This window comes from Phacochoerus africanus, chromosome X (assembly GCF_016906955.1).
Source record: "Phacochoerus africanus isolate WHEZ1 chromosome X, ROS_Pafr_v1, whole genome shotgun sequence".
Taxonomy (NCBI): Eukaryota; Metazoa; Chordata; class Mammalia; order Artiodactyla; family Suidae; genus Phacochoerus; species Phacochoerus africanus.
Genome location: NC_062560.1, coordinates 39,554,875 through 39,581,774, shown reverse-complemented (window position 1 = coordinate 39,581,774; position 26,900 = coordinate 39,554,875). Strand labels below are relative to the sequence as shown.

The following is a 26,900-nucleotide window of genomic DNA, read 5'->3' as shown; positions in this document are numbered from 1 at the left end:
TGCTCAAGGCAATTGTTATAAATTGAAACAGAATTAATATATAACATTATATTAGTTTCAGGTTTACAGCATTATGCTTTGATACTTGTATAAGTCTAGTTACATACACTGTATCAATGTACAAAGTTACAAAACATGCAATATAACATTATTGACTAGTCACCATGCTGTACATCACATCCCCATGACTTACTTATTTTATGACTGGTGGTCTGTACCTCTTACCTCTTCACCCATTTTGTCTCCCACCACCCAACTCCCATCCCTTCTGACAACCACCATTCTGGTGTCTTTGTTTTATTTTGTTCTGTTTGATCATTTGTTTTGTTTTTTAGATTCACTGTATAAGTGAAATCATACAATTTTGTCTTTACCTAACTTATTCACTTAACATAATACCCTCAAGATCCATCCCATGTTTTCACAACAGCAAGAGTTTATTCTTTTTGTGGCTGAGTAGTATTCCACTCCATATGTGGTATACCATATCTTCTTTATTCATTCATCCATTAGTGGACACTTAGGTTGTTTCCATATCTTGGCTATTGTAAATAATGTTGCAGTGATATGGGGGTGCCCACATATCTTTTCAGGTTAGTGTTTTTGTTTCCTTCAGATAAATACTCAAAAGTAGAACTGCTGAATCTATATAATAGTTCTATTTTTAGTTTTTTGAGGAACCTTTATACCGTTTTCCATAGTAGCTGCACCAGTTTACATTCCCACTAGCGGTCTGTGAGGGTTCCCTTTTCTTTACATCCTTGCCAGCATTTGCTATTTGTGGACTTTTTGATGATACCCATTCTGACAGGTGTGAGGTGATATCTTGGTTTTGATTTGCATTTCCCCAATGATTAGCGATGTTGAGCATCTTTTCATGTACTAGTTGGCCATCTGTCTGTCTTCTTTTGGAAAAATGTCTATTCAGATCTTCTGCCATGATTTAATCAGATTGTTTGGGTTCTTGTTACTGAGTTATAAAAATCAATTTCATTTTAAATTCTGGTTTTGAAAGGTAATTATATCAATATCATAAATAATGATTGACAACATAATCTATCATCATACTTTCAATAATACAGTCAGCTTTTGATTAGCCATGGTGTTTGATATAATGGCAATCCAAAGCCAAATAAAATCCCAAAGTAGTTAATATTTAAACACTGTGCTTCACCTACTCATTAACGTTGATTGATTTGTTCAACAAAAATCCAAGTGCCTACTTCATGCAGTATACTGTCCTTGGAGCCCTGAAGGCATTATGGTCTCAGTAGAGAAATGAGGCAGTGGATCTATTACCAGCTGCTACGGTTCAACATACAATGACTTTAAACAACAGTCGCCATTTATTTGCTCTCAGTTGTGCAGTTGAGCAGAGCTTGATGGGGACTGCTCAGTTCTCTATCAGAGGCTGTTGGCTGAGGTGGCATGGCTAGTATCCTCACTTTTCTGGCATCTCAGCAGAAGTGACTGTAACAGCTGGAAGCTGGCTGGGCCCTCTTCATCGTCTCATTCAGACCATCTCCCTCCCCCTCTCCCTCCTCCTTTCCCTCCTCCCTTCCCTCCTCTCTTCCTCTCTGTCTTCTCCCTCATTGCCTCCTTTTTAGCAAGACAGTCTCTCATAGATCCAAAGGAGCAAAAATGGGAAGTTACCAGGCCTCTTGAAGCCTAGGCCTGGAATTGGCGCTGTGTGTCATGTCCTCTGCATTTTTTTAGTCCAAGTGTCATAAGAGTAGCCTGGGTTTAAGAGGAGGGAAAATATATTGCACCTTTTAGTTAGTGGGACAATACATGTGCAGAAGGATAGGAGAACTTATCTGTGGCTTTTTTCACAGATGGGCAAAACAAATAATTACTGTCCAAGATATGAGGTGGGAAGTAATAACTAAAAAAAAGAATGAGAGAAACTACATGGGGGAAGTTAGTTTGAGCCTAGTCTTGAGTCATGGGGTAATTACTTAGGGACAAGAGGACATTTCAGGCAACAGGAATGGTGCGTGCCAAGGATCAAAGTTAGTTTTGCATTGGGTTTTAATAAAGTAGTTTATTATCTCTAAGACACATACCGTATAATTTTGAGGAAGTGTCCAGAAACATGCTGAGGAAGAGAAGAGAGAAATAATTCTCAAATTGCAAGTTAATGAGAAGAAACCACCAGAAAAGGCACCATTGTTGAGTTGGCAAGCAGACTTTCAACACAGAGCACACATTATTGTTGATATTCTTTATATTTCAGTACTTGAAATCTCTACATTTTTGCATTCGTAAATGTGCTACTTACAGTTAGGTAATTGGTAATTTTGTTTTTGTTTTTTGTCTTTTTGTCTTTTAGGGCTGCACCGCGGCATATGGAGGTTCCCAGGCTAGGAGTCGAATCGGAGCTGTAGCCGCCAGCCTACGCCAGAGCCACAGCAACGGGTGATCTGAGCTGCGTCTGCGACCTACACCACAGCTCACAGCTACGCCGGATCCTTAACCCACTGAGCGAGGCCAGGGATCGAACCCGAAACCTCATGGATGCTAGTCGGGTTCACTAACCACTGACCCACGACGGGAACTCCAGTAATTGGTAATTTTGAATTTGAGTGTATTTTTCTTAAGATATTCATCAAAAAATATGTATTGAGTGCCTACTGTGTGTCAGGCACTATTTTCGAAATAGAAATTATATCAATAAACAAAATAGACAAAATCACTGCCCCTTTGGATCTGACTCTAGCTTAGGGAGATAGACACTGATCATTGAACATAAATAAGTCAACTATATAGTAGTTTAGAAGATCAAAAAGAAGGACTATAGTAAAACAAGAGAGCAGCCAAAAGGGTAGGGACTACTGGGGAAAGGGTTGCCATTTTATTTTGTTTTGTTGTTTTAGGGCCACACACATAGCATATGGAGGTTCCCAGGCTAGGGGTCCAATCGGACCTGTAGCCACTGGCTTATGCCACAGCCACAGCCATGTGGGATCTGAGCCGCATCTGCAACCTACACCACAGCTCACGGCAACACCCGATCCTTAACCCCACTGAGTGAGGCCAGGAATGGAACCCACGTCCTCATGGTTACGATTCAGGTTTGTTAACCGCTGAGCCACGACAGGAACTCCAGGTTTGCCATTTTAAATAGGGTAGTCGAAGCAGGCCACGTTGAGAAGATGACATCTGGGAAGGACTCGCAGGAGGAGAGAGAGAGGGCTAACTGACATCAAAGGAGGGAGGGTTCTGGGTAAAAGAATAGCCAATGCACAGGCCCTAAGGCAGGAGCACAAGTGGCCTCTTGGTGCAAAAGCAAGGAGGCCATCACGGCTGAGGTAAAATGAGCAATGGGCAGAGTGGATCGTAGATGAGGTGCAAGAGGAAAGGAGGGAAGGACTTTTTCTCTGAGGCAGATGAGGATTCACCAGAGTTTTGAACCGACAGACGGTGGTCTGACTTTCCACAGCAACGGGACTTCATTGCCTTATTGGTTATACGTTGAGTAGGGGCTCAAGGGTGGAAGCAGGGAAACGGGAGATGGTCCTACCTGGCAAGGCCAAAGTGGTAGCAGGGAGGTGATGAAAGTAGATTCCAGATATATTTGAAGGTTGTGTCAGTAGGATTTGCTAATATAATGTCCGTAACTTCAACCCGAAGTAGTTTCATGCAGAACCTTATTATAGGTGTTTTCCAATGTAATGTTTGTTATAAAACTTTAATAACAACGCATCTCACATGACTAATCATTTAAAATTTCACTTGATGTGTTGTTACTGTTTTTGTTAATAACTGATTTACAGCCTATTTGCTTTTCTTCATATCAGATATCATTCATATATTCATTCAGTGACTTGTCTGTGTGTAGATTTCATTTGTGTGTAGATTTTGGTTTCTGTAGTTAGTTTTTGTCAGTTTTCTTCCCTTATACTTAGTAAAGAGAATGGAAGATTATCACAGTGTTCCATTCCTTTTAGACAAGTTTAGATTATTTAATCATTTATTTCAGCTAGCCAAGAATATTCTCACATTGTCTCCTTTATTCCCTCTCCCTGCCTCCCTCCCTCTCTCCCTCTCTCTCTCGCTCCCCCCTCCCCTGTCCCTCTCCCCACACCCCCACTTAAAGTTCTTGGCATTGATCCAAAAGCATCGAGTGTCCCAAAGGTCCTAGCATTATATTAATTTTTTTATTTTTTGTCTTTTTAGGGCCACACCCACAGCAGTGGAGGTTCCCAGGCTAGGGGTCTAATCAGAGCTACAGCTGCCAGCCTACACCACAGCCACAGCAACAGCAACACCACATCTGAGCCACATCTGCAATCTACACCACAGCTCACAGCAATGCCGGATCTTTAACCCACTGAGCGAGGCCATGGGTTGAACCCACAACCTCATGGTTCCTAGTCAGATTCATTTCCACTGCGCCATGATGGGAACTCCATCATTATATTAATTAATAATACTTTTTTCTTTACTAGTAGGCATTTATTTTTGAAACCATCATACCTGAGTCTAAAACTCGTTGGTTATATCAGGTTAGATTTGAGTGTGTGGTGCCAAGTGGAAACTACTTGCTTTGGAGAAGCAGTTTTGTGTGCAATTGTGTAAGTAATAATTGTATAATCCTTTGAAATTTGGGAAGGTGTGTCATCATGCTTTAGCATCTCCAACAGCCGCAGACATTTGGGGCCAGATACTTTGTTGTGGGAGACTGTCCTTTGCGGTGTTGATTCGACCTAGCCTCTACCCACTAGGTGCCAATAGCATTTCCCCTCAGTTGTGATGCTCAAAAATGTCTCCAGACATTGCCAGAAGTCCCTTGGAGCACAAACGTCGTCCCAAGTTGAGACCCACTGTTTTATTTCTCATGCTTTTTCTGCCTACAGGCAATAACTAAGACATGAATGCAAATGTCTGTTTTTTCTGTCATCTTCCCTTTTATTCCTCTTTTTTATGTGAAAGGAAGTGAAAACTTTCATGTTTCAGTGTTTCTCTCTTTTCTTCCTCTCCTAAATTAAGAGTACTTTAGAAAGAAATAGTACAGCATTCGAGGTAAATGCAAATCCTGACTTCTTGCCTGCCTTCATTCACGCTCTTCAGCACTAAGAGTTGGAGTTTTCTTATCCCTTCCGACTCCCTGAGACAGCCTCATAATGCATCACCTGGGCATGGAGAGACAAGCAATTCTTAGACCTTTCTGTGGCTCTGACTTACTGACGTATAGTTTTAATAACCAAAATTGAAGTTAAGCAGCTTCTCTGAAAGCACACTGCTGTACACACCATCACTTTCTATTCTGAATAGGGCCTGTGTCCAGGAGGCTTAGGGGCTCTGTTTTTAGTTCTCAGAAGTGCAAAACCCCAGTCTCACAGTTGCTCAGCCAGAAGCTTCCGCCCAAGCATTTCTGTGTGTGCTTCCTTTAAATGGTTTTCCTCGCTAACCCATGAACACGCCTGGCTGCTCTCTGGTCCCCTTCTGGTCTCAGTTCTTCTTTCACCTGCTTAGGGCCAGTCTTCATTCTCAATGGGTGTTCATCATATCACACTAGTTGCGATGGCATTATGGATTTCTTACATTCTTTCTTCCTCTGTTGCTCTCAGCTGCTGGCATTTCTTTCAGTCTCTTACCACAACTCCCGAAAGTCCCTCATATTTATGTACAAAAAAAAATTGAAATTCTCCTTAAAATGAAGACTCACTTATTCTGTTAAGAAACATACTGGCTAACCTGTGTTATTTTTGTAAAGGTTGTTGAGCATAATGTGCATGTTTAGCTTGAATGTGGGGTTTTAATACTTAGAGGTACAAGATAAATTTAAGATGATCTTGCTTCTCTTTTCCCACCTTCAAAAGCTCTTGGATTTGAAAAGAAAGGATGACTGTTTCTTTTGCTTATTAAATGTGGATCCTTTCACTGCTGCCTTCCTTCTGAGCCAGTGGTAGCAAGCATGTATGAGACAGCCGAAGCATTTTTGTTGTCCAGTATAAAAGCTTTCTAGGTAGAGCAGTAACTCTTCCCACTGATAGCAATTCCCTTTGAATTTGGAGTCAGTCAGAGGAAGCTTCATGGCATTAGGCTGCAGGATGGAAATGCTTAGCAAATTACCAGTGTCCCTCTGTGCTCCCTTTGTGGTTTGCTAAGCAAGATTTCCTTTCAGCTTGTCTTTCACACATGTGTTCATAACAGCTCCCACCCTGCAGACTGCAAAGCCCGGGGTGGGCTGCAGCCATCCTTACCAGATCAGAGCCGGGTAGACATTGTAGGAGCACAAACCTTGCTCCCCCCCCCCCAATATGTGGCTCTTCGGCTTGAAGATTATTTTGGTACGGAGCAGGGGGGGGCTGTTTGTTTTTAAGAAATAAAAGACTCCGGAAGTCTTTGTTTTTAACCTCTCCCTTAACTGCCTAAAAGAATTTAAAGGGCCCGGTCCAGGAAGAGTCCTATCACCAGAGATGCTTGCAAAGAATCTGGGCTAGGGGTGGTGGGGGGAGATTGGCAGGCTGGGGAGACCATAGTCCTCTCCATGTCCCATTGCCTCTGCAGGGCTGCCCAGCATTTGTTTACCAAACATTTGTTTTTCCATCTCCATGTGAATCGCCTTCCTCCTCTTCAACGCCCACCCGCAAAGCCCTAGCCCCTTCTCTTTCTCTCTGATGGCATATAAGATCCAATTGCCCAGCTTTTCCTTAGGCCTCATATTCTTATGGAACCTCATAGGTATGTAATTAAAATTGGTTTTTCTCCTGTTATTGTACCTCATGTCAGTTTAACCCTTAGACCAGCCGGAAAAGCCTACAGAAGTAAAGGAAAATTTTTTCCTCTTCCAACATCATTTTCTTCTACCCAGGGAATAGAAATTCACTTCCAGGTTAAGTGGTCTATCCTTAATTTTGTTGGTCTAGTCTTAATAGCGTGTGTTCCTGATTAATACTTTGAAAGTTGTCTTAATGACAGTGTATATATGAAAGGATAAAGGGGGAAATTAGCATTCGTCATGTCCGTTTTCTATAACTAAGTTACATTACAGTCTTGTTGATCTTTAAGGCAGAATTTGGGGTTTCTGAAATTGTGTTTGACTATAACTCATAGACACATTAAAAACACTTTTTTTTTTTTTTTTTGAGATCCACACTTTAAGGTTAGGGTAAATTTAGCAAGTGCTACTTCACGTAAAATATTTGACATGACATTAAATAGCCAGTTCTTCAATTACACAGAAAATTCAACAGTGATTTACAGTCACCTATTCACAAAAGCATCTATGGCATAAAAATAAACATGATGATTAATAAGCTTGGTACAGAGAATTAAAATGAGTAACTTAAAAAGAAATCACATCCCTCTTTTACTACCTTTTTTAAATGTGGGAAACTCTACTTTGGTGTTGATTCTTTTATCTTTTTTTTAAATAGTGGTGATGCAAAGTAGTTTTTTTTAATAATGATTTTTAGAAGTTACATCTATTTTTAGAACTCCTAATTGCAGTGAGACTTAATACACTACTGCTTATATTAAATGAAAACAGTTGATCTTCACAATTCCTCTTAGTCTAATGAGTTTTGGGTTTAAAGCTTACATAAGAATAAAAGTACTGATGTAACTTTGGAGGAAGCTGAATGTCTTGGGTATTCTCCTGGTTGACTTTTGAGTTATTCTATGATTCTCATGTCTATGAAGTTACTAGATTGGACACCCCTCTTTACAGCCAGCACTTAGAGAGTCACCTGGAGTTCCCATTTCTGCCTTTGTCTCTGCAAATTAAAATTAATCAGTCAGAAATAAGATTGCTACTATAAAAACCTAGATGTACACTTGTAAATATTTGAAGCCAGCATATGTTTTTTTTCAAACATTTCTCTGAACATTTTCTTCTCTCAGTTAAGCATTGAAGTAAAAAAAGGAAAAAAATTTACTGTTTGTTTGCTATTCTTTTTTAATGAAAATTACATAGATGTGTTAGAAAAACCTCTAGTAATTTTGAACACATGCCTCTTGGGGAATCTGTACAGTGAATTGTTTCTGCGTTTTTAATTCTGAAACAAAACATGCTATGAGATTAAAGGCTTGGAAGTGGTATGTGAACTTACTTTAAACTTGTCTTTGAGCGCTAAAGAAATTGCCATGTAGGTGATAAGTGAGTCTTGAAGCAGTCCCTAACCAAGTAGCAGGTTACAGTTAATGTTTATGCAACTTCAGTTTTATTCAACGGTTTATATTTGGTTCTTATCGAATCAAATGCAAGTACCATAGGAATAGAAACAGAAAACAGACTGTAGCTCCAAAGGTGCTTATGAGCTCTTTGGAATATAAAACACATTTGTTTTTGGTTTCAATTATAATATATGTAATACAGAATATAGCTACCATTTGTCTTACCAATAAGATTACATGGAAGAAAGAAATGACTATTAAGAAATGCTTACTCTTTAAATATTCACTTAGATAATGAAGAAAATTTGGGTGACTTATTTAACCATGCACTTCAGTTCTTCTTTTCATCCACAAATTGGCATACTTTAGGGTTGTGATGATTAAAATAATACATGCAGAAAATATAACCAAAGTGCCTGGCACATAACAAGTGCTTATTAAATGATAGCTACTCAAAAGAGTACCATCATCTGATTGAATAAATAATGCCAATGAATTACATGGTATTCTTCCATTCTATAACGAAGAAATTAAAGAGGGCGATTTGCCTAAGATAGTCGAGCTAAGTAAGAGATGGAACTAGGGGTTGAACCCAGGAAACTAACTCCAGAGACCAGTCTTGAATTGATCATAGTAGTATATGATGCTATTATACTGCCTTATCATTCATCCATTTATTTCACAAAAATTAGTTGAACATATTTAAATGCCAGGTACTGTTTGTCATTAATAACATTACTTATGTTGAATACAGGGGGAATTATACAAAATGTGATAAAGATAGTCATATAATGATATTGCATTCATTTTTAATTTTGACGATGCCTAATCCAGATATTTAGGCATATTTGTAAATAACCCCTATTTAATAAATACTGGAATCAATGAATATTGCTTCTCCTAGGGTCATGAATCAGATAATACGAAATAAACAATGTGTTTATAAAACCTTGGACTTTTCCAGTGCATTATTCGTACTTTTAGACAGGACTTAAGTAAGGAAATCCCTTATTTGCTTTTTTCTTTTACTCATTTTTAAAGTTACCAACAAAACATTACCCACAGATAGACCCTTGTAATCTACTAGAGAGCAGGAAGAGCAGGAAAGCCATAAACCACTTTCTTCTTTATAGTATACTTGTGAAGTATTGTGTTCTGAATAGAAGCATCCATGGTTGAGTTTAAACAGAAAATGATCTGTTGGTTTCATATACAGTGAGATCCTTTCAATATGCTTGACTTCTGCCTCTGAAAGTCTCTGCCATCTCAGCTTTCAGTATAAGTAAAACCATAAAGTGAGTTTTATGTTTGTTTGTTTGTTTGTTTTGAAGAAACCAAAGAGGTTTTCTTGGTGCCTATTATCAACCAAGCTATGACCTGTTAATCTTGTAGTTTAGGCTCCCGAGTAGAGTCATATGAACACTTTTCTGTTTGGTATTGTTTCCCATTCAGAAATCAACCAGAGGTTTGTATATGTGGTGAGTCCGGTTTTGTAAAGAGATTATATACTATCTTCTTAAATGTTTTATCTAAAAAAAGAAATATAATGGGGTCTGTGCTACTTCTGGCTGATGCAAGACAGGTGAGGATGTTTTTTATTTCGATTAAGTAATTCAATTGCTGACAGTCCTTTCCTTGGTGTAGAACGAAAAATATGGGTTTAAAAATGCTATATGGAAGGAAGCAAACTACTAGTAGAATCTGGATGACCAAAAGATGCCTTTTCACAGAGCTGTAAGTCAAGTCTTTCTCTGTAATGGATGTACAGGTCCTTATTTTTCTCAAATGGCTGACAAAAGAGTAGTATGATGTTAGTACGACTAAAAATGAAAATCCAATAAATGTGGTTCCAATGAGGCCTGCAATCTGAGAGAGCATGGCTCCTAGTTCCATCTGTCGATTGTAGCACACCTTCTCTTCTCCTTCTGTAGCCTCTACAACTGAGTAGTATAGGATAATTGGAATGATTATGCCTAATACAACCACCCATATGTAGACACAGAGTTTTCTAGCAAAGTTGGGCTGGCGAAATTTTTTCAGTAAATGGCCATAAAATATCTTCTCGTAGCATGAAGTGGTCTCTTGCGTGGAATCCTTTTTCATTAAGGTAGCGTAGCGACTTATGGCAATCCAACTTAAAATTAAGAGGCTGACAAACATACTTACGTGCATGGATAGAGTTCCCAAAAAATTGACTACTCTGCATTGTGCAGATTGATACTCCCATTGAAAACCTTTCAGGAAATAGATACCCATGAAAGGCATGGCGCTGCACACAAGTAAGTTTGCAGTCACAAGATGTGCTAGGTAAATATGCGTTGAGGTTTTCTTAGCTATTTTTGTTAAAAATATCCATTGAGAGAGAGAATTTCCAAAGAGACCGATGATGCAAAGGAAGATGTAAATGATCGGTAAAGCCATGGAAGAGATCATGGATGGTTGAATACATGTCGAGTTGTTACTCATTTATATCAGATTTCCTTGAATTTTGCCACAGGAGCTAGAACAGAACTGTGGATATTTAATATTAAAATTGTGGATGGTATTGAAGCTGAATATATTTTAAAGCATTAAGTAAAATAAAATGGTAACATAAATGTATTGGATGGAGAGGGGAAAGTATAGCTGCCTTCTCACCTTTTCTAATCACGATTGTCCAATTGAAATAAAAGCAGAAAGTTGATTATTGTGGATGGTGCCTTTGTCTAAAAAACAAAATTTGGTAGAAATAGTTAAATTGCTGAGTTTTGATTTTTTTTAATTTATTTATTTTTTTTGCCATACCCACGGCATGTAGAAGTTCTGGGGCCAGGGTTCAAACTCACGCCACAGCAGCGACCCAAGCCACTGCAGTGACAGTGCTGGATCCTTAACTCGCTTCACCACAAAGGAACGCCCAAGATTTATTATTTTATACTAGAGAAGTTTATAATACATATAGTAGATTTAAAGCAGTTTGTAAATGACAATTGATTTTGGCCTAGAAGGGTAATTTAAAAAATTTTAAGGCACATGCAAGCAATACCTACTAGCCTAAGGAACGTGTTGCAAAAGTATTTTTTGGCCATGTTAATAGAACATTGATTTTTAATTATCTCCTTAGTTGTACATAAATACTTTTCAAAATGGTGTCTTTTCGTGGCTAGGTTAAAGAACTTCTCTTTAGTACTATTAGAAGAGTCTCTTTTCATATTTCAGAAGTAAATTTAATTCTACGTAAACAAATAGGCAAGATCTTGAATTGAACAGAAGGAAAGTGAATGACTGAGGATAAACACCAAACTCCAAGGGTCCTTCGCAAATGTTATCAATAATTTCTTAATTTCAAATATTTAATGCTAACCTATCATACTTCAATAAAAAGTTTAAGATTCTGTGCCAAAACTCTAGTTGCTATTGCTTGTTGGTTAGAGCGCCCTCATGTGTCTTTGTGTGTAATTTGGTATCTTGGCTTTTCAAAGGATTTTTTTCTTGTAAGAAGATCCTTTAATCACAGCATAAACACAGATGTGATTTTTGTGTTTTTATGTCTTATTTTTAAGTATTTCTTGCTTCAGAGATACACTTGAAATGTTGAAGAGTCACATACAAACTCCTTTTCATTCTTATTTTTCCCATTTATCAGATGGGAATAAGAAAATTTTTTTGGATTCTGGTCAAATACAAATCGTGAGCTCTGTTCAGAATGTGCTTCATTTCTCTGTATTTTTCACCATACCTTTCTGAGTACCACATTTTTCACTCTTGTGTAATCTAGAGTAGGAATTCTCAGTCTTTTTTTCAATCACATTACTTTGATAAACACAAAAATTTTTCTATACGCTACCTTCTGAGATACTTATATGCCCTCAGCCCCTCAGGGATATTTTACTCTCTATCCCTCTTCAGAATCGTGATTATATTTTTTTTGCATCTTGGATTATAGAAATAGGGATTTTCTCCCCAAATGTACTACTGTTATAATTTTGGAATAGTTTTTTAAACCAAAGAGTTCCCACCGAAAGGCTTGTAAGATTGAGGGCTGTACAGTGTTTCTGGGTTCAAATACCAAGACTTTTAATGTCTACCAGCGTCTTTTATCATTTGATTTTTGTTGCTTTGTAATTCTTATTTAGAAAATGGTCCATATGCCTCAGAGTGAGTTTGTATCTGAATCTAGTACAGCCTGGCAAATTGGAATTGATTTAAAAATAAGTCAAAGAGAGAGTGAAGTTAGTCACTTTATTTAAGAAAAACTTATCTGATCAAAGGAGATTTTTGTATTATGTAAGGCAAGTGGCTTCCTTTTAAAATAATGTTAAGGGAAACACTAGCCCCTGCCTTGTGTAGATTATGTGCTAAAATCTTTAAAGTGCGTCTGTGTTAATGGATAAGTATTCCTCGTTTAAAAAGCTAGACCACCACACCTGCTATCTCATATTATTCATTACTGTTGCCTTGCTCTTACTATTTCACACCAGCAAATGCTTCAGAACAGAAGAGAGGTAAAAAGACTTTCACAGAGGGTAGCTTTATCAGACAGATGATATTGAGACTCTGTCGGAACCTTCACTGTAGCAGGTGAGAACCAGTTCATCATCTTTAGCTTCTCAAACATCAAACTTGTATGTACTGTGTACCTCTCCTTGAAAAGTAAAGTTTGTTTATACAACTGCAAGATAATTATTTTCCACAATCTAGAAAAAAACTGTGAAGCTTAAGAAATCAAATAAAAATCACGGGTTAGATATTACAGAATTGCGCTCTAGAAAATGTGTACAAGTCTGCATTCCCCTCAGCCGAATGTCTGTCTGAAATCACTCGTGTACACATTTGTGCCTCAGCTAATTTGACAAATGAAAAAAGTCTACAATTCTAACTTCACTTCCTAACAGTTAGCTACATAATGAACATACCAGCCTTTCTTGGTGATCAGTTTTCTAAATTTAAACATTTTAGTCCTGTTAGAGTTTTTATAGAGTTAACTTTTTAGATAAAAGTGGGTGATCAGTCTTACCTGTATGAGTAGTTTACACCAACTAAGGCTCTGTTGCTCAAGGCGCTGGTGCTAAATTTCCGATTTAAAATTCTCTGATCATCACTCTTCCATTGTCTTTCTGTTTTAGTCAGTGCGAGTAGATTCTTGCATGATACCAACTACAGTGGAAAGAAAAGGAATTAAACAGGGTATTGAAGAAATTCAGTAGTTATGGTAAATGTAGCAACTACCTTCTCAAAAAAACTCATTTCTCTATTTCTATAGTGGGAGGAAGTTGGTGGACAATATATATACTGTGCTTCCTTATGATTATTTCATGAACTGGTTACACCTCACTTAGCTTCATTAGCATGCTTGGCAGAAGTAGTTAAGTTCAAGGGTTTAATCCCCACTGCTAGTTAGTTTTGTACAACACAACAGTAGAGGGAACCACTCCATAGTAACCCAATAAATACTGGTACAGAGTTATCTATAAAATCACTTGCGGATGGCTTATTTGCAATTCATCTTTACCAGGAATAAAGGAAAACAAACCTCAAAGTTTTCGTACTTGTAGCAGGTCACTGGAATCAAATGTCATAGAACTGGATAGAACTTCATGATCATCTATGAGTAGAACCCCCCCCCCTTTTTTTTCCCGAGGATAAAACAGTGAGTTCCAGAGCAGTACACACACTGTAAACACAGACTATACTCAATGAACTAACCCATTTTACTTGAAATTCTTCTGTGCTGCCTCCATTCAGATTCATAGTAGTACATTTTTTGGAGCATTTTTTTTTAATGAATTTGGGGAATCCTGATAAGTACCAGAACCTAAAGACCAAATATGCCTCAAATCAAATGAATAGTTATATTATGATATGAAAAATTGTGAAACTAATTTTATGATAGGATTGTTTCATCAGTCTGTGAGCCATTAACTAAATGAAAGCTAAGTGTGTACAGCTGAGGAGTCAGACCTACATCACACATTACCCTTCCTTGGCTAGTTAAACCCCAGTTGGACCCTGAGAATGGGAACAGAAATCTAATTTCATCAAGCCTGGGTGCTTTAGTTATCAGTAAACCTTCATTAAAAATTAATTATTCATTTAAAATTAATAGAAGTACTTTGCCATTTCTCATAATCCCCAATGCTTCTCTTATTTCATGCTTATTGCATAAATTCTTTCTAATGTTTGCTGATATTTTCCTCTAGAACAGAAGTGAGGACTACCTGAGGGTCTGGATTTTGTTCTGCTGCTATTCATCTTTGCAGTGCTTGCCATCATTTAATTAAGAGCGGTGACTCATCAAGGGATACATAGCCATTGATTGCAGAGTAATTTGGCCTCTGGAATTCCTATCATTTTTCTTTCAACAATTTTTCATGTTCCAAGAAAGAATTATTTAGAACAAAAAAGTTTGAAGTAATTTAGAGAAGAAAGAATGGAAAGAGAATGCTGTTTATAAGTGATCAAAAGATAATTTTGGTATTACCATTTTGAGACCTAAGGTCTTTTGGTCCAAAAAGAAAAAAAAAAAAAAGGAATGCCCTTGCTCACCACAACTTGTCTTCCAATGTCCTCAAACTCACTAAATGATACCATCAGTTATTCAAGCCAAAAACCTAGGAATCATCCTTGACTCCTGTTTTCTTCACTCCTCACATCAAATTAACTGCTGCTTCTTCAGCTTCTTTTATCACCACCACCAGTACTAGCCACATCTAATGAAAGCCTTTTATGTGCCAGGCATCTTGTTATGTGCTTTACATGCATATCTTATTTAATCTTCACAATAGCTGATGAAATAAATACTGTTAAATAAACATCTTCATCTTAAAGTTGAGAAAAGCTAAACCTTAGAAAAGGTTACGTAAGTTGCCCAAGGTCATGCAGCCATCTGCCCTCACAGAGCAAGAGAGCAAGTGATTGAAGAGAACAAGACATAGCTACAATGCCTTTTTTTTGATCTAGCCTCTAAAGTCAACACTGTCACTTCTGCAGTATTCTGTTGGTCATCCAAAGCCAGCAGTGATTTGGTGTGGGTGGGATAAATATCAGGTAATGGTCATTGGGAGCCATCTTGGACCACAGATGACAGTCAGCCATTGAACCAAGGGAGAGCCAGAAGTACTGCTTAAAGTGATGATCAGACAACTGTTAATATATCGGGCAAGAATGCCTGAATAGGTGGAATTTCTGCCATTTCTTCCACTATTTTGTTTTTTTTTTTAACAGCTCTGTGGTTTTCTTAAACAGTACAGTTCATTTCACAAGTACTTATTGGAGTTCCTACTGTGTTCTTTAGTGGCACGTGGAGGTCGCAGAAAAAGTATATTAATCACAGGCTTATTTGGGGTCTCTGGAAATTCAAGAGAGATTCCACAAGCAAGCCGAGAATTCATGTTAATATGTGATGTGTGGTACAAACTTTTAAGTACTCTATGAATTAGGAAAGGGAGAAAACAGTCAATCTGAGTGGTTTTCACAGGCCGAAGAACTGGAAGGAAAGAGAACACACAGTGAGCAGCAATTCCGATTCCGTGCCAGTACCAGGCAGAGTGTTTTACATGTAAGAGCCCTAGCAGGTGGCAACGGTAGTCCCATTTTACACCTGAGGAAATTGAGTCTCAAAGACATTAAATAACATACCCAAGGTGACACAACTAATAAATTAACTTTAAAGCATGTTTTTTTTTTTTTCCAACCTCACGCTCTGTCTTAGCAGAAATTACTGGCTTTTCTCTAGCGTCAATAAGGGGACCTTATAGTAAGTAAACTGGAGTCAAGTTTTGAATACTTTTAACTTGATTCACACGGGGTTTCCTGTTCCTAGACTCTGAGGTATGGAAGAACTTGAGCCCCATTTTTTCTGTCTTTGAAAACTTTGGACTTCATTAAGCTAATTTTTATCCTATCAATATCAGTATAAATTCTTTATGATTTAAGTGATTTTGAGTCCCCTAATTGAAATAGAAGGAAATTTTTATTTATATCTTTCTAAGACACTATGAAGTATTATTGCAGTCGATAAAAAGTGTAAATATCAGAATACAAGATTAACAGAAATATAACCTGTCAGGCAGAAATTTCAAGAATTGAAGTTCTCTATAAAAGTGACCCTTTGGACTTTTCTCATTCAGGTCACCAATAGTTTTCTTTGGCTCTCATTCATCTGTCCCATACTTCTGCTCTTCACAGTTCCGCTTCTGTTATCCAAGTCTAAATACTTTTGCCTAACCATTCTAATTACTTCTTATATCATCTGCCAAATACTGGCCTCTTAAGTGTTCTGCTCTGAACCTTATGATTTATTCCTTGAGGTGTTAGAGTAGTAACTCCTGCCTTGAGTGAAGTCTCCTGCTTTTGACATACTTCTTTGAGTATCAAGTGTCTTTCACTCTGGCCACAGAATTCATTTGGAGTGGTTCAGTAAGAGTGATTCGAAGGGCAGGCATTGCTATAATTTGTTTTGACAATCCATGGCGAGCGGTATTCAGCAGAGGTGCATGAGAGCTTTCCTGATGGATTGTTGGGGGTTAGGATTAGAGTCCCTTTTCAAGTTGCCTCAGAGCTAGAACCCAAAAGACGCAGGACAGCTCAGTCATACCTGAACCTTTGTGCTTCAACTTGACAGCTATTTTGGGCTACCCGAGCTAGTGTCTTCTAAAATGGCAACAGTTGGCCTTTTAAGCTCTCTCCCTGACTCATCAGGAGCTCAGGGTATTGGGAGGCTGGTGTGCAGGAAGAGAAGACAAGCCTTATGTAGTCCACTTTAGAACATCACATTCAAAAGGTAATTATTTCTTCAAGAGGGAGCAGGGGCAATGGAAGCCTTTATCCAGTTCATTGCACGCCCAGCCACTGGTTACCTTTAGGAGGAGTGAAGCAGACACTTGTTACTCAAAGCTGTGGTTTGTTCAAGGCTCACCGAGCCCCCTGCTCTCCTCAGGATGTGGTGTCTGGCCACAGCCCCGTCTCTGTCTCCAGTTGCACTGTGCTCAGGCCCTCACCACCAACTACAAGCAGCTATAATCATGGCCGTCCTACCCTTGATCAAAGTGGGAGAATCTTCCACTTGCTTGCTTTCTCAGCAAGCCATGGGATTATTTGCCTCAAGAACCATTAAAAATAAACAAACAAAACAGAAATTACAGTCCAAAGTTTGGAAATTTATAATTGTACAGAAAAGTGTTTAGCTTTGTGAGAAAGGTCAATGACAAAACATCAGTGGATGTTCCAATCAAGAGTTTGACTGCACCTTTGGCTTTGGTTTTTCCATGTAGGCTTGAATGCACTGGCTAGACACTGTCTTGTAGAAATGCACAGCATAGAAACATAGTGGCAGTCTTTAGAACTGGAATGAAGAGCAGCTGGGAAATAAGCAGGTTCAGGGAAAGGGAGACTTCAGCACTGGATCAGATGAGGCAAAAATATTTTTAAGACAGGCAAATTTTGAATTTCAGCATCTTTGAGTCAGTCGAGTTTGGTTCATAGCATACTTCAGGACCTACCTTTTTTTTCAGGTTCTTTGAAAAGCCAAAGGTAGATTAAAATTTCTGAAAATGGGACATTTGATGAGAGAATTCCAAAAATAATTTAGGCCATTGTAGTGCCACAGGTACAAAACATATGCGTAACCTGTACCCTGGGAAATAATGACTTGAATTGCAGTGAGATTTAGGGAATTAAAAAGGCATCGTACATCAGTACCCAGAACTCTCACCATTGTCACTTTCTTCCCAAGACCCAGGTTTCCTGACCATTTTATTACCAATCACTTCTTTGGAATTTCTAGATAAAATTGTCTTGGGGCTAAGTGCTCCATGTCACTTCCTGTCTTTATGCAAGGGGGGGAAAAGAGAGATGTCAAGGAAAAATAGGGAAGAGGTGGGCATCTGCCCTTGTACCTCTTGTACGTATTAGTGTCTAGATTTGTTTTCTCTTATTAAGAGCTCCAAATATCTAAGTAACAAGCTCTCCTGAGAACCGCATTTAGAAAATGTATAAATAATGACAACCACTGAATTGTTTTTATGTAATATTAATTCATTTAATTGTTAAGATATTTAAGTAAAATATCTCTGAGATGTATACCATTGTTACTATCATTTTTCTAGATGAGAAGATTTAGGTCCATGGTGGATAAATAACTTGTTGATGGTAATAGAATCGTTATGTTGTGGGGCCCATATTCGAACCCAGGTAGTGTGACTTTAGCAACCGTACTCTTAGCTACTACGAAAATCTGGATTAGTGTTTTAGGTAAGGTGACCAAGTATTCCCAGTGCCCAAAACTGTATTTCACTTATATACCTGTTTCCAGTTTTCAATCTGGAAATTTATTAATTGCTACCTATTCCCCTTGTACAGGTACTTTTTTTCCCCTTTGCCATTTGGTAGTAATCTGAAGATCATATTTGGAGTCTCTGAATATATTTTTTCCCTTTCACCCAGTGGATTTTAGCATTCATTGATGATTGCCTAAATCATTTCTTATGTTGGTTTCATCTTTGTAATGTTCTGACAGATAGAGATATATTAGACTTGAAATAGTCATTTTAAGATATCATTCTAAACATGGCTTGGTGTTTTAGATAGTTCGCAAATTGTACTATATGTGGCATAGTTTCTAATATTACCATGTAGTCTGTTTTGCCACCTCCTCCATCAAAAACCAGCCTAGAATGTGTTGTTTTGACAAACCTACAAATAAAATACTGAATCCAGGAAATATAAGTTCTCTGGAAAGTTCCAAATCTCCAGAAATAGCTGATAGAGACAATTGGAGAGGAGACAACTATAGCTAAATTTTAATAGCCTGCAGAGAATCCTTTCTTTAGCAACGCTTTGGCCAGCAGAGGGCAATGTATTACCAGCCCTAGTTAAACCTCACTTGCTGTTAAAGGCTGAAGTCTTGTGCGATTTTCCAGCTAGAAACTTGGAACAATGAAAAAATTTAGGTTTTTTAATCATAGCAATTCATGAACATAGTTTTGAAAAGTCAACTAATGCTAAAAGGCTTGTAACGAAAACAACGTGTCATTTGTTATGCAATTTAAAGTATATTTTACCTAATGAAGAAAGCATAGGAGAAATCACCTTTGCCCTCTACTGTGGTCATTCCTTCCTGTCGGTTTAGCAAAACTCTGTAGATTCCTTCATCTTAAGAGACCAAGAGTTGTCTCATTAGGTAACGTGTACTTGTTTTTGAATCTCTGACAACACATGGTTTGTTACTAAATCTTCAGTAACCCTGTCGCTCCCCATCCTGCAGTGGTTTGGAAAGTAAATCTCTCTCCCTGTATCTTTCACACCCAGATACACACGCACACACGCACACACACACAGCTTTTAAGCAAAATAATTTGAGGCAGTGTCTTTTTTGTTGATTAAACTACTTGCTATACTTGATGGTACCTTTTTAGAAATTAATATTATTTATCTGTTGCTGCATACCAAACCAACCCCAGACTTGGTGGCTTATGACAACAACCATTTGTTCACTCTCAATCCTGCAGTTTTTTCTGGGTTCAGCGAGACAGTTCTTCTCCCAGTCTCACCTGGGGTCACTCATGCAGCTTCTTGGTTATCCGAGGCTGAATGGTCCACAGTTAGCCCACTCGTATCTGGAGCCTCAGCTGAGATGCTTGTGCAGGCCGAATATCTCTCCCCATGTGATCTTTCACCCTGGATTTATTTCCACCGTGATGGTCCCAGGGTTCCGGGGGCACAAAACTGAAAGCCGCAAAGCCTTTTAAGGTCTTGCTCAGATGCCATACAATGTCTACCACATTTTATTGGTCAAAGCAATCACAGTACCTGCTCGTATTCAAGAGGTAGGCAAAGACTTCACTTATGGATGGGAAGAGCTGCAGAGCATTTAAATCTACCACATTTTTTAAATGTCCTTGTGACTACAGTGTTCTAACTAGATTTTTCTTCCCTCAAAGTACAGTACATTGGCTCTTGCTTAGGGATTAATACAGTAAGCATACCTCAGAGTCCATGGTTTCTTGGATAATATCCAAAAACAAAAGTTAAGTTTACTTTGCAAAGGGATACCCACTGTGCCCCACTTCAGTCTTGGAGGTGTCATTTTCTTTTGATTATTTCCTGTATTAATAGTATCATGGGCATTCCCATCGTAGCTCAGTGGTTAATGAACTTGACTAGTATCCTTGAGGACGCGAGTTCAGTCCCTAGCCTCGGTTAAGGATCTGGTGTTGCCGTGAGCTGTGGTGTAGGTTGCTGGGGCTGTGGCTGTGGTGTAGGCCAGCAGCTGTAGCTCTGATTCGACCCCTAGCCTGGGAACCTCCATGTGCCATGGGCGTGGCCCTAAAAAGACAAAAAGACCAAAAAAAAAAAATAGTATCATGAATCCATGCTATTTTCCTTTGTACTGCTTATGCTCTGTAAATAGCCCTTTTCTAGTTTCCAGAACTAATCTAGCTTTTCATTAAAACTAGAAGAAAAGTCTGTTTCCACTAACTTGATCCTAAGAACTGGATAATTGCTTGACATCTCTGGTACTCAAGCCTGAAAGGATGTAGAAAGAGGATTAGCTTGCCCCGCTGGTAGCTTTTCCCCCCACCACGCTAGGTTGTACTTCTCACTGGAGGTTTACTTATTTGCAGGATCACAAGGGCCAACCTCAGAGCATGAGACCCTCACTGACTTACTTGGCGGACGCCTCTCACTACTTGCCACATATATTTGGAACTCTGTAATCAGTCCGCACAAGAGCTGACCCTGTGTGTTCCAGTGTTTTTCAAGTCTCGCTGGCCGCAAAGGGGAACTGAATATGAACATGCATGCAAACCTCATCAGTTCCCTTTGCAACCAGCTGAAAGTTGTTTTTAATATAGCGGAAACAGTATTTTTCTTTTGAGTACAAACCAAATTTCCACACAAATAATGAAGCATTTCTGCTTCTGACAGATCAGGGGACACAGAAGAGGGCACTAAATTGTGAGAAAGGCAATTAAAAGAGAAAGTCGTAAAACAAAGAGATAAGACTGAACTGGGGAAGAGAAAGACGTGCTGCTGAGTACAGGAAAGGAAGAAAACGGGGGAGGGCATATTGAGGGTATGCAGAAAGTCTTGGTAGATGATAGAACATGAGAAGGGGCAGGAAACATAGAAAGGAAATGTCTGTAACAGGAAAGGGCCTGTAACAGCATTGCCAGCAAAGTTAATGGAAGACACTAAGTCTTTTGGTCCAGAAGTTTGCCATTGGATAAAATTTGAAAATATCACACATCAGAGTGATTACCATTCTCACCTGAGTTTATGCCATTGAGCCAGTTTTACAGTGAAGGTGCCATGTCCCCATTTCATGATGCAGTGTGGTAACCCATTTGACCACTCTGATTACACGAAACAAAGCCAAATGTCGGTAAGAAAGCAGAGAAACTGGAGCACCTAACATAAATGTCACAGTATTCCCAGAAGCCACCAACTTATTTTAGATAGAGTTTAAACAATCTTTCTAGCAGTAAATATTAATGGATGCCTTTGAGGTGCTGATCAAGGGACATGGGACAAATCTGCTACAAAAGAAGATTCTGCGAAACTGTTTGGGGACCATTGACCACACAATGGAGAGTCCCCCGGTCTCCCCCGACAACGGCACACATCTGAGTGGACCTGATGGCATGACTGTTCCGGCACAACATGATGCAGCAATAAGATCGCAGGCGGCCCTGGTTGCCACTCGTTATTAAGGCATTGAATGTTCTGTAAAACCCAAAACTTCTATTAAAGGGATCTCAAGAACATCTAATCCAAACTTGAATAAAAGCTCAAAATACTTGGCTACCTTCCCAGCCTGCTGAGGATCCACACTCTATTGAAACACTTCTGTTAGAAATAACTCACTGGCTTTCTATTCCATTTGAGATCTGCAGTTGTTAGAAAACCCTCTTCTCCAATCTGGTGAGATATGCTGCGTGCACTTCCCATCCTTCACCAGGCCTCTTTCTGCTTGCTCTCTGGGGCTATGCACATTTTTGCTCTAACATCTTTCCTTTAATCTTACATTTTAAGAATAAATAATCCCCTTCTTTCAAATGGTCCCTCTGGCATCCTCTCCTCTTCTACTTGCCCACGTTTCAGAGTATGGTTCTGACTTGCACAAGCATGGGTCTGCTGTAGCTCCTGTCCTGGACGGAGCTGTGATTCGTGAAAGCCGAGGTTAAATTCTCCTTCGTGAGTGCTTTGCCTCACCTCATTTGATCCAAGTCAGCTTCTACCGTGTATCTCCCTAGCGCTGATGTCATCTTCCATTTTATAGATTCCCCCATCTTCCCTTGGCGTTTGAGTATTTCAGTAACATATATTGAATGTTTCCTAATGGCCAAGAACATTTGTTCACACATTTAGTCTTCATAACACTGCGAGTTAGTTGCTACTGTTATTCTTATTTTTTCAGTAGAAGAAAGAGCATTTATACAAGGTTACATAGTAAGTGGTAGAGCCAGAAATTGAACTCAGGCGGTCTGCCTGTAGCAGCTGCCCTTTTAACCTGTTATGCTGCCTCTCAGCTCATTATTAGTAACATTAAATGTCACTGGGCTAAGACCTATTGGATCTAGCCCCACCATACTCCTTGCCATGGTTTTACCAGTGGGATAATACTCCCAGTCCATTGGTCAAGACTCTTCCCCTGGACTTTGTTTGGACGAGCAATACCAACATCTTTCTAGTAACCCCTCTCCCCCATTTTTCCAAGTTTCCCTCACTAACCTGCTAGTGAATGGCCAATTCTTTCTTTAAATATGTTGATACATTTAACAGGTCAACTTCTGGCCTAGGAGACTTTCTATTGCTTTAAAATTGTTTGCACACCAGCAGATATTTGAATTTTGTAGTTTAACTCTGAGAAAACATTTCCATGTTCTCAGGGGACACCTCATTTTCACACCTATGTACTATTTCTAACAGATGCCAAGTTGTCTAATTATAAGATAATTTCATCTGCAAATTCTTTAGCTTGAGGAGTATATATATTTCAAAGGGCCAGGGTTCATCTAGATTTACTGATTGGAAAGTGTTTTCCTTTGTTTACGGTGTCTGGCAAAAGAAATCATAAGCAAAAAAAAAATCATAAGCAAAGTAAAAGACAATCCCATATGGGTAGAAGTTATTTGCAACCCATTTAAAGCACAAAAGATGAGTATATAAAATTTATAAACAATTATTTCAATAATTTGAAAGAAAAAAAGCAAAGCAACTCATTACAGGGAAAAGGGGAAAATGTGTAGATATGAATAAGTCATTCACCCAAGAAGAAACCTGGATGGGAAAAAACAAAACCAAACCAAAAAAATCTTGAGATGCTGCTGCGCCATGTCACTTGTAATCAGGAAAGCACACATTAGACCCACAGGGAGATGCCATTTCATCACCTCCCAGATCCGCAAAAGTTAGTAAACCTGATAAAACCAAGTATGGATGAGGATGTGGGTAGAGGAAGATCTTACTAGTGGTGTGATAGGTGTATAAATTGGTAAAGTCACTTTGGAGCGTGATTTGTCACAAGTGAAATAAACTGAAGATGTGCACACCCTTTACAACCAAGCATTTCTACTTCTAGAAAAATTCCACACATGCGCACAGGGCATACAGGAGACTTGACTTGAGGGTGGTTTCTAATAGTGAAAAAGTGGAAACCACCTAAGGGCCCATTGTTAGGGGAAATGGAGACTTGAACTATTGTTTATTCTTACAGTAAAACACTGTGTATCTGTGAAAATAAATGAATGGGATCTACGTATATCAACGTAAACATAATTTGAGTGAAAAAAGTTATAAAAGGATACTGTTTGTGTAAAATTGAAAAACAAAAGCTAATGTACATTGTTATTCATACTAATTATGTTATAAAAGTATAAATATATACATCAAAATGATATACACTAGGCAGGAGGCTACCTCGGGATGAGTTTTCGTATGTCTGTCTAACTTTTTGGATTATGTTTAGGACCAAAACATTAACATCTGCACAATTTGGATGACGGGTGGTGTTGTATTTTCGCTTTTTTGTATATTGGAAATATTTTACAACCAAAAAGAAAAAAATTACACGTGGAATTACCAAAACAGAGTATAACAGTTAACTGAGTACTAAACAGTAACTCTGAGCAATAGTTAACTGTTGCTCCTGGAATAACTTAGATGGCTTACTAAAGCAAAAAGTGATTCTCTGCATCATCAATACCTGTATCCAAACCACAACTAGAAACCTTTTCCAGAGCTCATCTTATGCTGGTTCTTTATGCATTTCCTGGGCTAGAAGCAAAATTAATGAGGGTGAGATGCTTTATTTTGATTTAGTTTTTTCTTCTTTTTAAACTGCATACTTTACTACTGCATTATTGTCTGTGTTTCAGGCAGAGCTTCATAGAGTATACACACAGAGTATGTGTGATAGCTGGAAACCTAGTTAAGCTTTTGGTTTTTTGACATCACACAATTTTGATCAGTGATAAGCAGAATTTTTTGCACTACATACATATTAATACCCCCCCCTTTTTTTTAAACAAAAGACATCTCAGTCATAACCATGGTACTTGGGAAGAATGAAATAAAAATGAAAACCACTGTCTTAGCACAGACAATCCCTGTGGAATAAAAGTCTACCAACTTGCTACATCCCATCATATGTAAAGTATAGTTGCTAGTTCCATCACAATGCAATGAGGATTAAATGGTAATAATTCATGCCAAGCACCCAGCACAATAAAAGACACATAAACCAGTATATTTTGCTTTGCTTCCTATTCCCTTGCATGTGAACTTGAAGGGGAAAAGTAAGAAGCAAAATAAAAGTTTGGGGCAAACCTAGAAATTCCTTTCTAGCTCCGAGTCTTATTGTTACCAGCACAGAACCAGCCACTTACAGGAATGTGTTCTCAGTTGGACTACGTAGCTATTAAAAAAGACTGCATCATCCTTTGTGAGAATTTTATCTCATTTGAATTAAAATAATTCAGATTACATTCTGAGATTTAGATGCTTTCTTCTGATCAAAAATAGAAGTTTCTTTAGAAGCTTATGGTGTCTGTTGATACCTGATATAAAAGATTCTCCAGTAAATGTTATGTGTTGTGAATATTTTTGTTACTTTGTCCTTTTGCTTTTATTTGTGCTTATGGTTTTCGAGGAAAAAAATCTTTTTAAAGTCAAATCTCTCTATATTTTCCCCTGTTATTTCTATTTTATTAATAGAACATTCTTTCCCTTCCAAAGATGAGTTAGTCACATATTTTTGTCTTTCAGTAGTTTCATAATTTACATTTAATAACTCTTTGACCCATTTATAATGGTTTTTTGGTGTGATATGAGGTGAGGCTATAAATTGGCTTTTTATTTTAAATAAGTACAGCAATATTTATTAATTCATTCCATCCTTCCATGATACTTTTTGTGCTGCCTTCTTTGTTTGCAGTGATTCTTTCTGAAGGAGGAAAGTATATCAGAGTCACTCAGAAAACTTTTAAAAATTTCACTTAACCCCACTTTGCACAATTCTAATACATCTTGACTAACAGAATCTTGGGTTGCCCTTTGTTTTATTCCTGCTTCTACTCTTTTGAGAGCCATTAATTTGTCATGTAATCTTCTTGTGTCTCATCAAGAGTCTGCATAGAGAAGTGCATTCTGTTCCACGGAAATAAGTTTATCCTTGCACCTCCTCCACAGTGTTACCCTTAATGAAGGATAAGAATATATTTTACTATCTGGTCAAATAATTTCAAAAGGCTAAAAAATAATTAGCCTGTTAACATGTTTCTACAAAATCCAGGCTGCCTGTTGAGAAAACTCTATTTCATGTGGTTTTTCTCTTGTGGATAATTTTCAGTAAGGCTTTGCTTCACAGAGCTGTAAATATATTAGTTCTACTTTCATATCAGCAGCACCAAAGAATCCATTTTAAAAAGAAGTTGAAAATAAAACCTTCTGTACCAGAACAGAATTTTCTTTTTCTATTGACCTGATCTTAGAAATTCAACTGACCTAAACTCAGCTTTGCACAGAATACTTTTCCAAGATGAACAGCAATACTCAGCATGTACCTTATTCTGGCAACCAGGCAGTTAATTATGCCTTTGGTTTTGTATCTGTGAGATATTACTTAGACACTTGTTCTGAAGATCTTTGCTAGATGACGCTATGTATATACTTCCAAATTTCCCTTTTCTGTATGCTTCTAGAACTAAACCTTGGCTTGGGGGAGGTAGGGACAGTGTTTCCTGCTTGTGTACAGTAGTGCTTAATAAGAAATAAAAGATTATATATAATAATAGTCTTAAATTGAGTGAGTTTAGCGTGTTTTTTCTAAAACCTTAACAATACTCTCAGCTTTCAGATTACTCTAAGGCATGATATTAGTGAAACTTCTGTTGGTAAACAAAATCCATTATGAGTTTATAGACAGGTTGACTTTTATCAAAATTTATCTTTTTTTTTTTTTGGTCTTTATAGGGCCGCACCCACGGCATATGGAGATTCCCAGGCTAGGGGTCTAATCAGAGCTACAATCGCCGGCCTACACCACAGCCACAGTAATGCAGGATCCAAGCTGCATCTGTGACCTACACCATAGCCCACGGCAACGCCAGATCCTTAACCCACTGAGCGAGGCCAGGGATTGAACCCGTATCCTCATGGTTCCTAGTCCGATTTGTTAACCACTGAGCCATGACGGGAACTCCATATCAAAATTTATCTTGTCACAAATATTATGAAAGAATTGAGTCAATGTCCTTTTTACTTTTTTAAGAATGCCATTATGCAGGGCTTTATAG

At 38.3% G+C, this 26,900-nt stretch overlaps 2 protein-coding genes across 10 annotated transcripts in view; one reads left to right on the top strand and one right to left on the bottom strand.

Annotated features, from left to right (window-relative positions):
* CASK (calcium/calmodulin dependent serine protein kinase) overlaps window positions 1-26,900 on the top strand; it is a 372,729-nt gene that overhangs the window by 198,024 nt on the left and 147,805 nt on the right. The window lies entirely within an intron of this gene.
* Window positions 7,887-13,376, bottom strand: GPR82 (G protein-coupled receptor 82). The gene is made up of 3 exons (XM_047765533.1): window positions 13,121-13,376; window positions 10,762-10,829; window positions 7,887-10,635 (listed from the first exon to the last, which is right to left on the bottom strand). Exon 3 carries the CDS (start codon window positions 10,588-10,590, stop codon window positions 9,580-9,582), a length of 1,011 nt encoding a protein of 336 aa, XP_047621489.1. The 5' UTR covers window positions 10,591-10,635; window positions 10,762-10,829; window positions 13,121-13,376; the 3' UTR covers window positions 7,887-9,579.

Bases quoted from the DNA above. Each gene is read 5' to 3' on its own strand.
- GPR82 (XM_047765533.1), bottom strand. From the start codon at position 10,590: ATGAGTAACAACTCGACATGTATTCAACCATCCATGATCTCTTCCATG.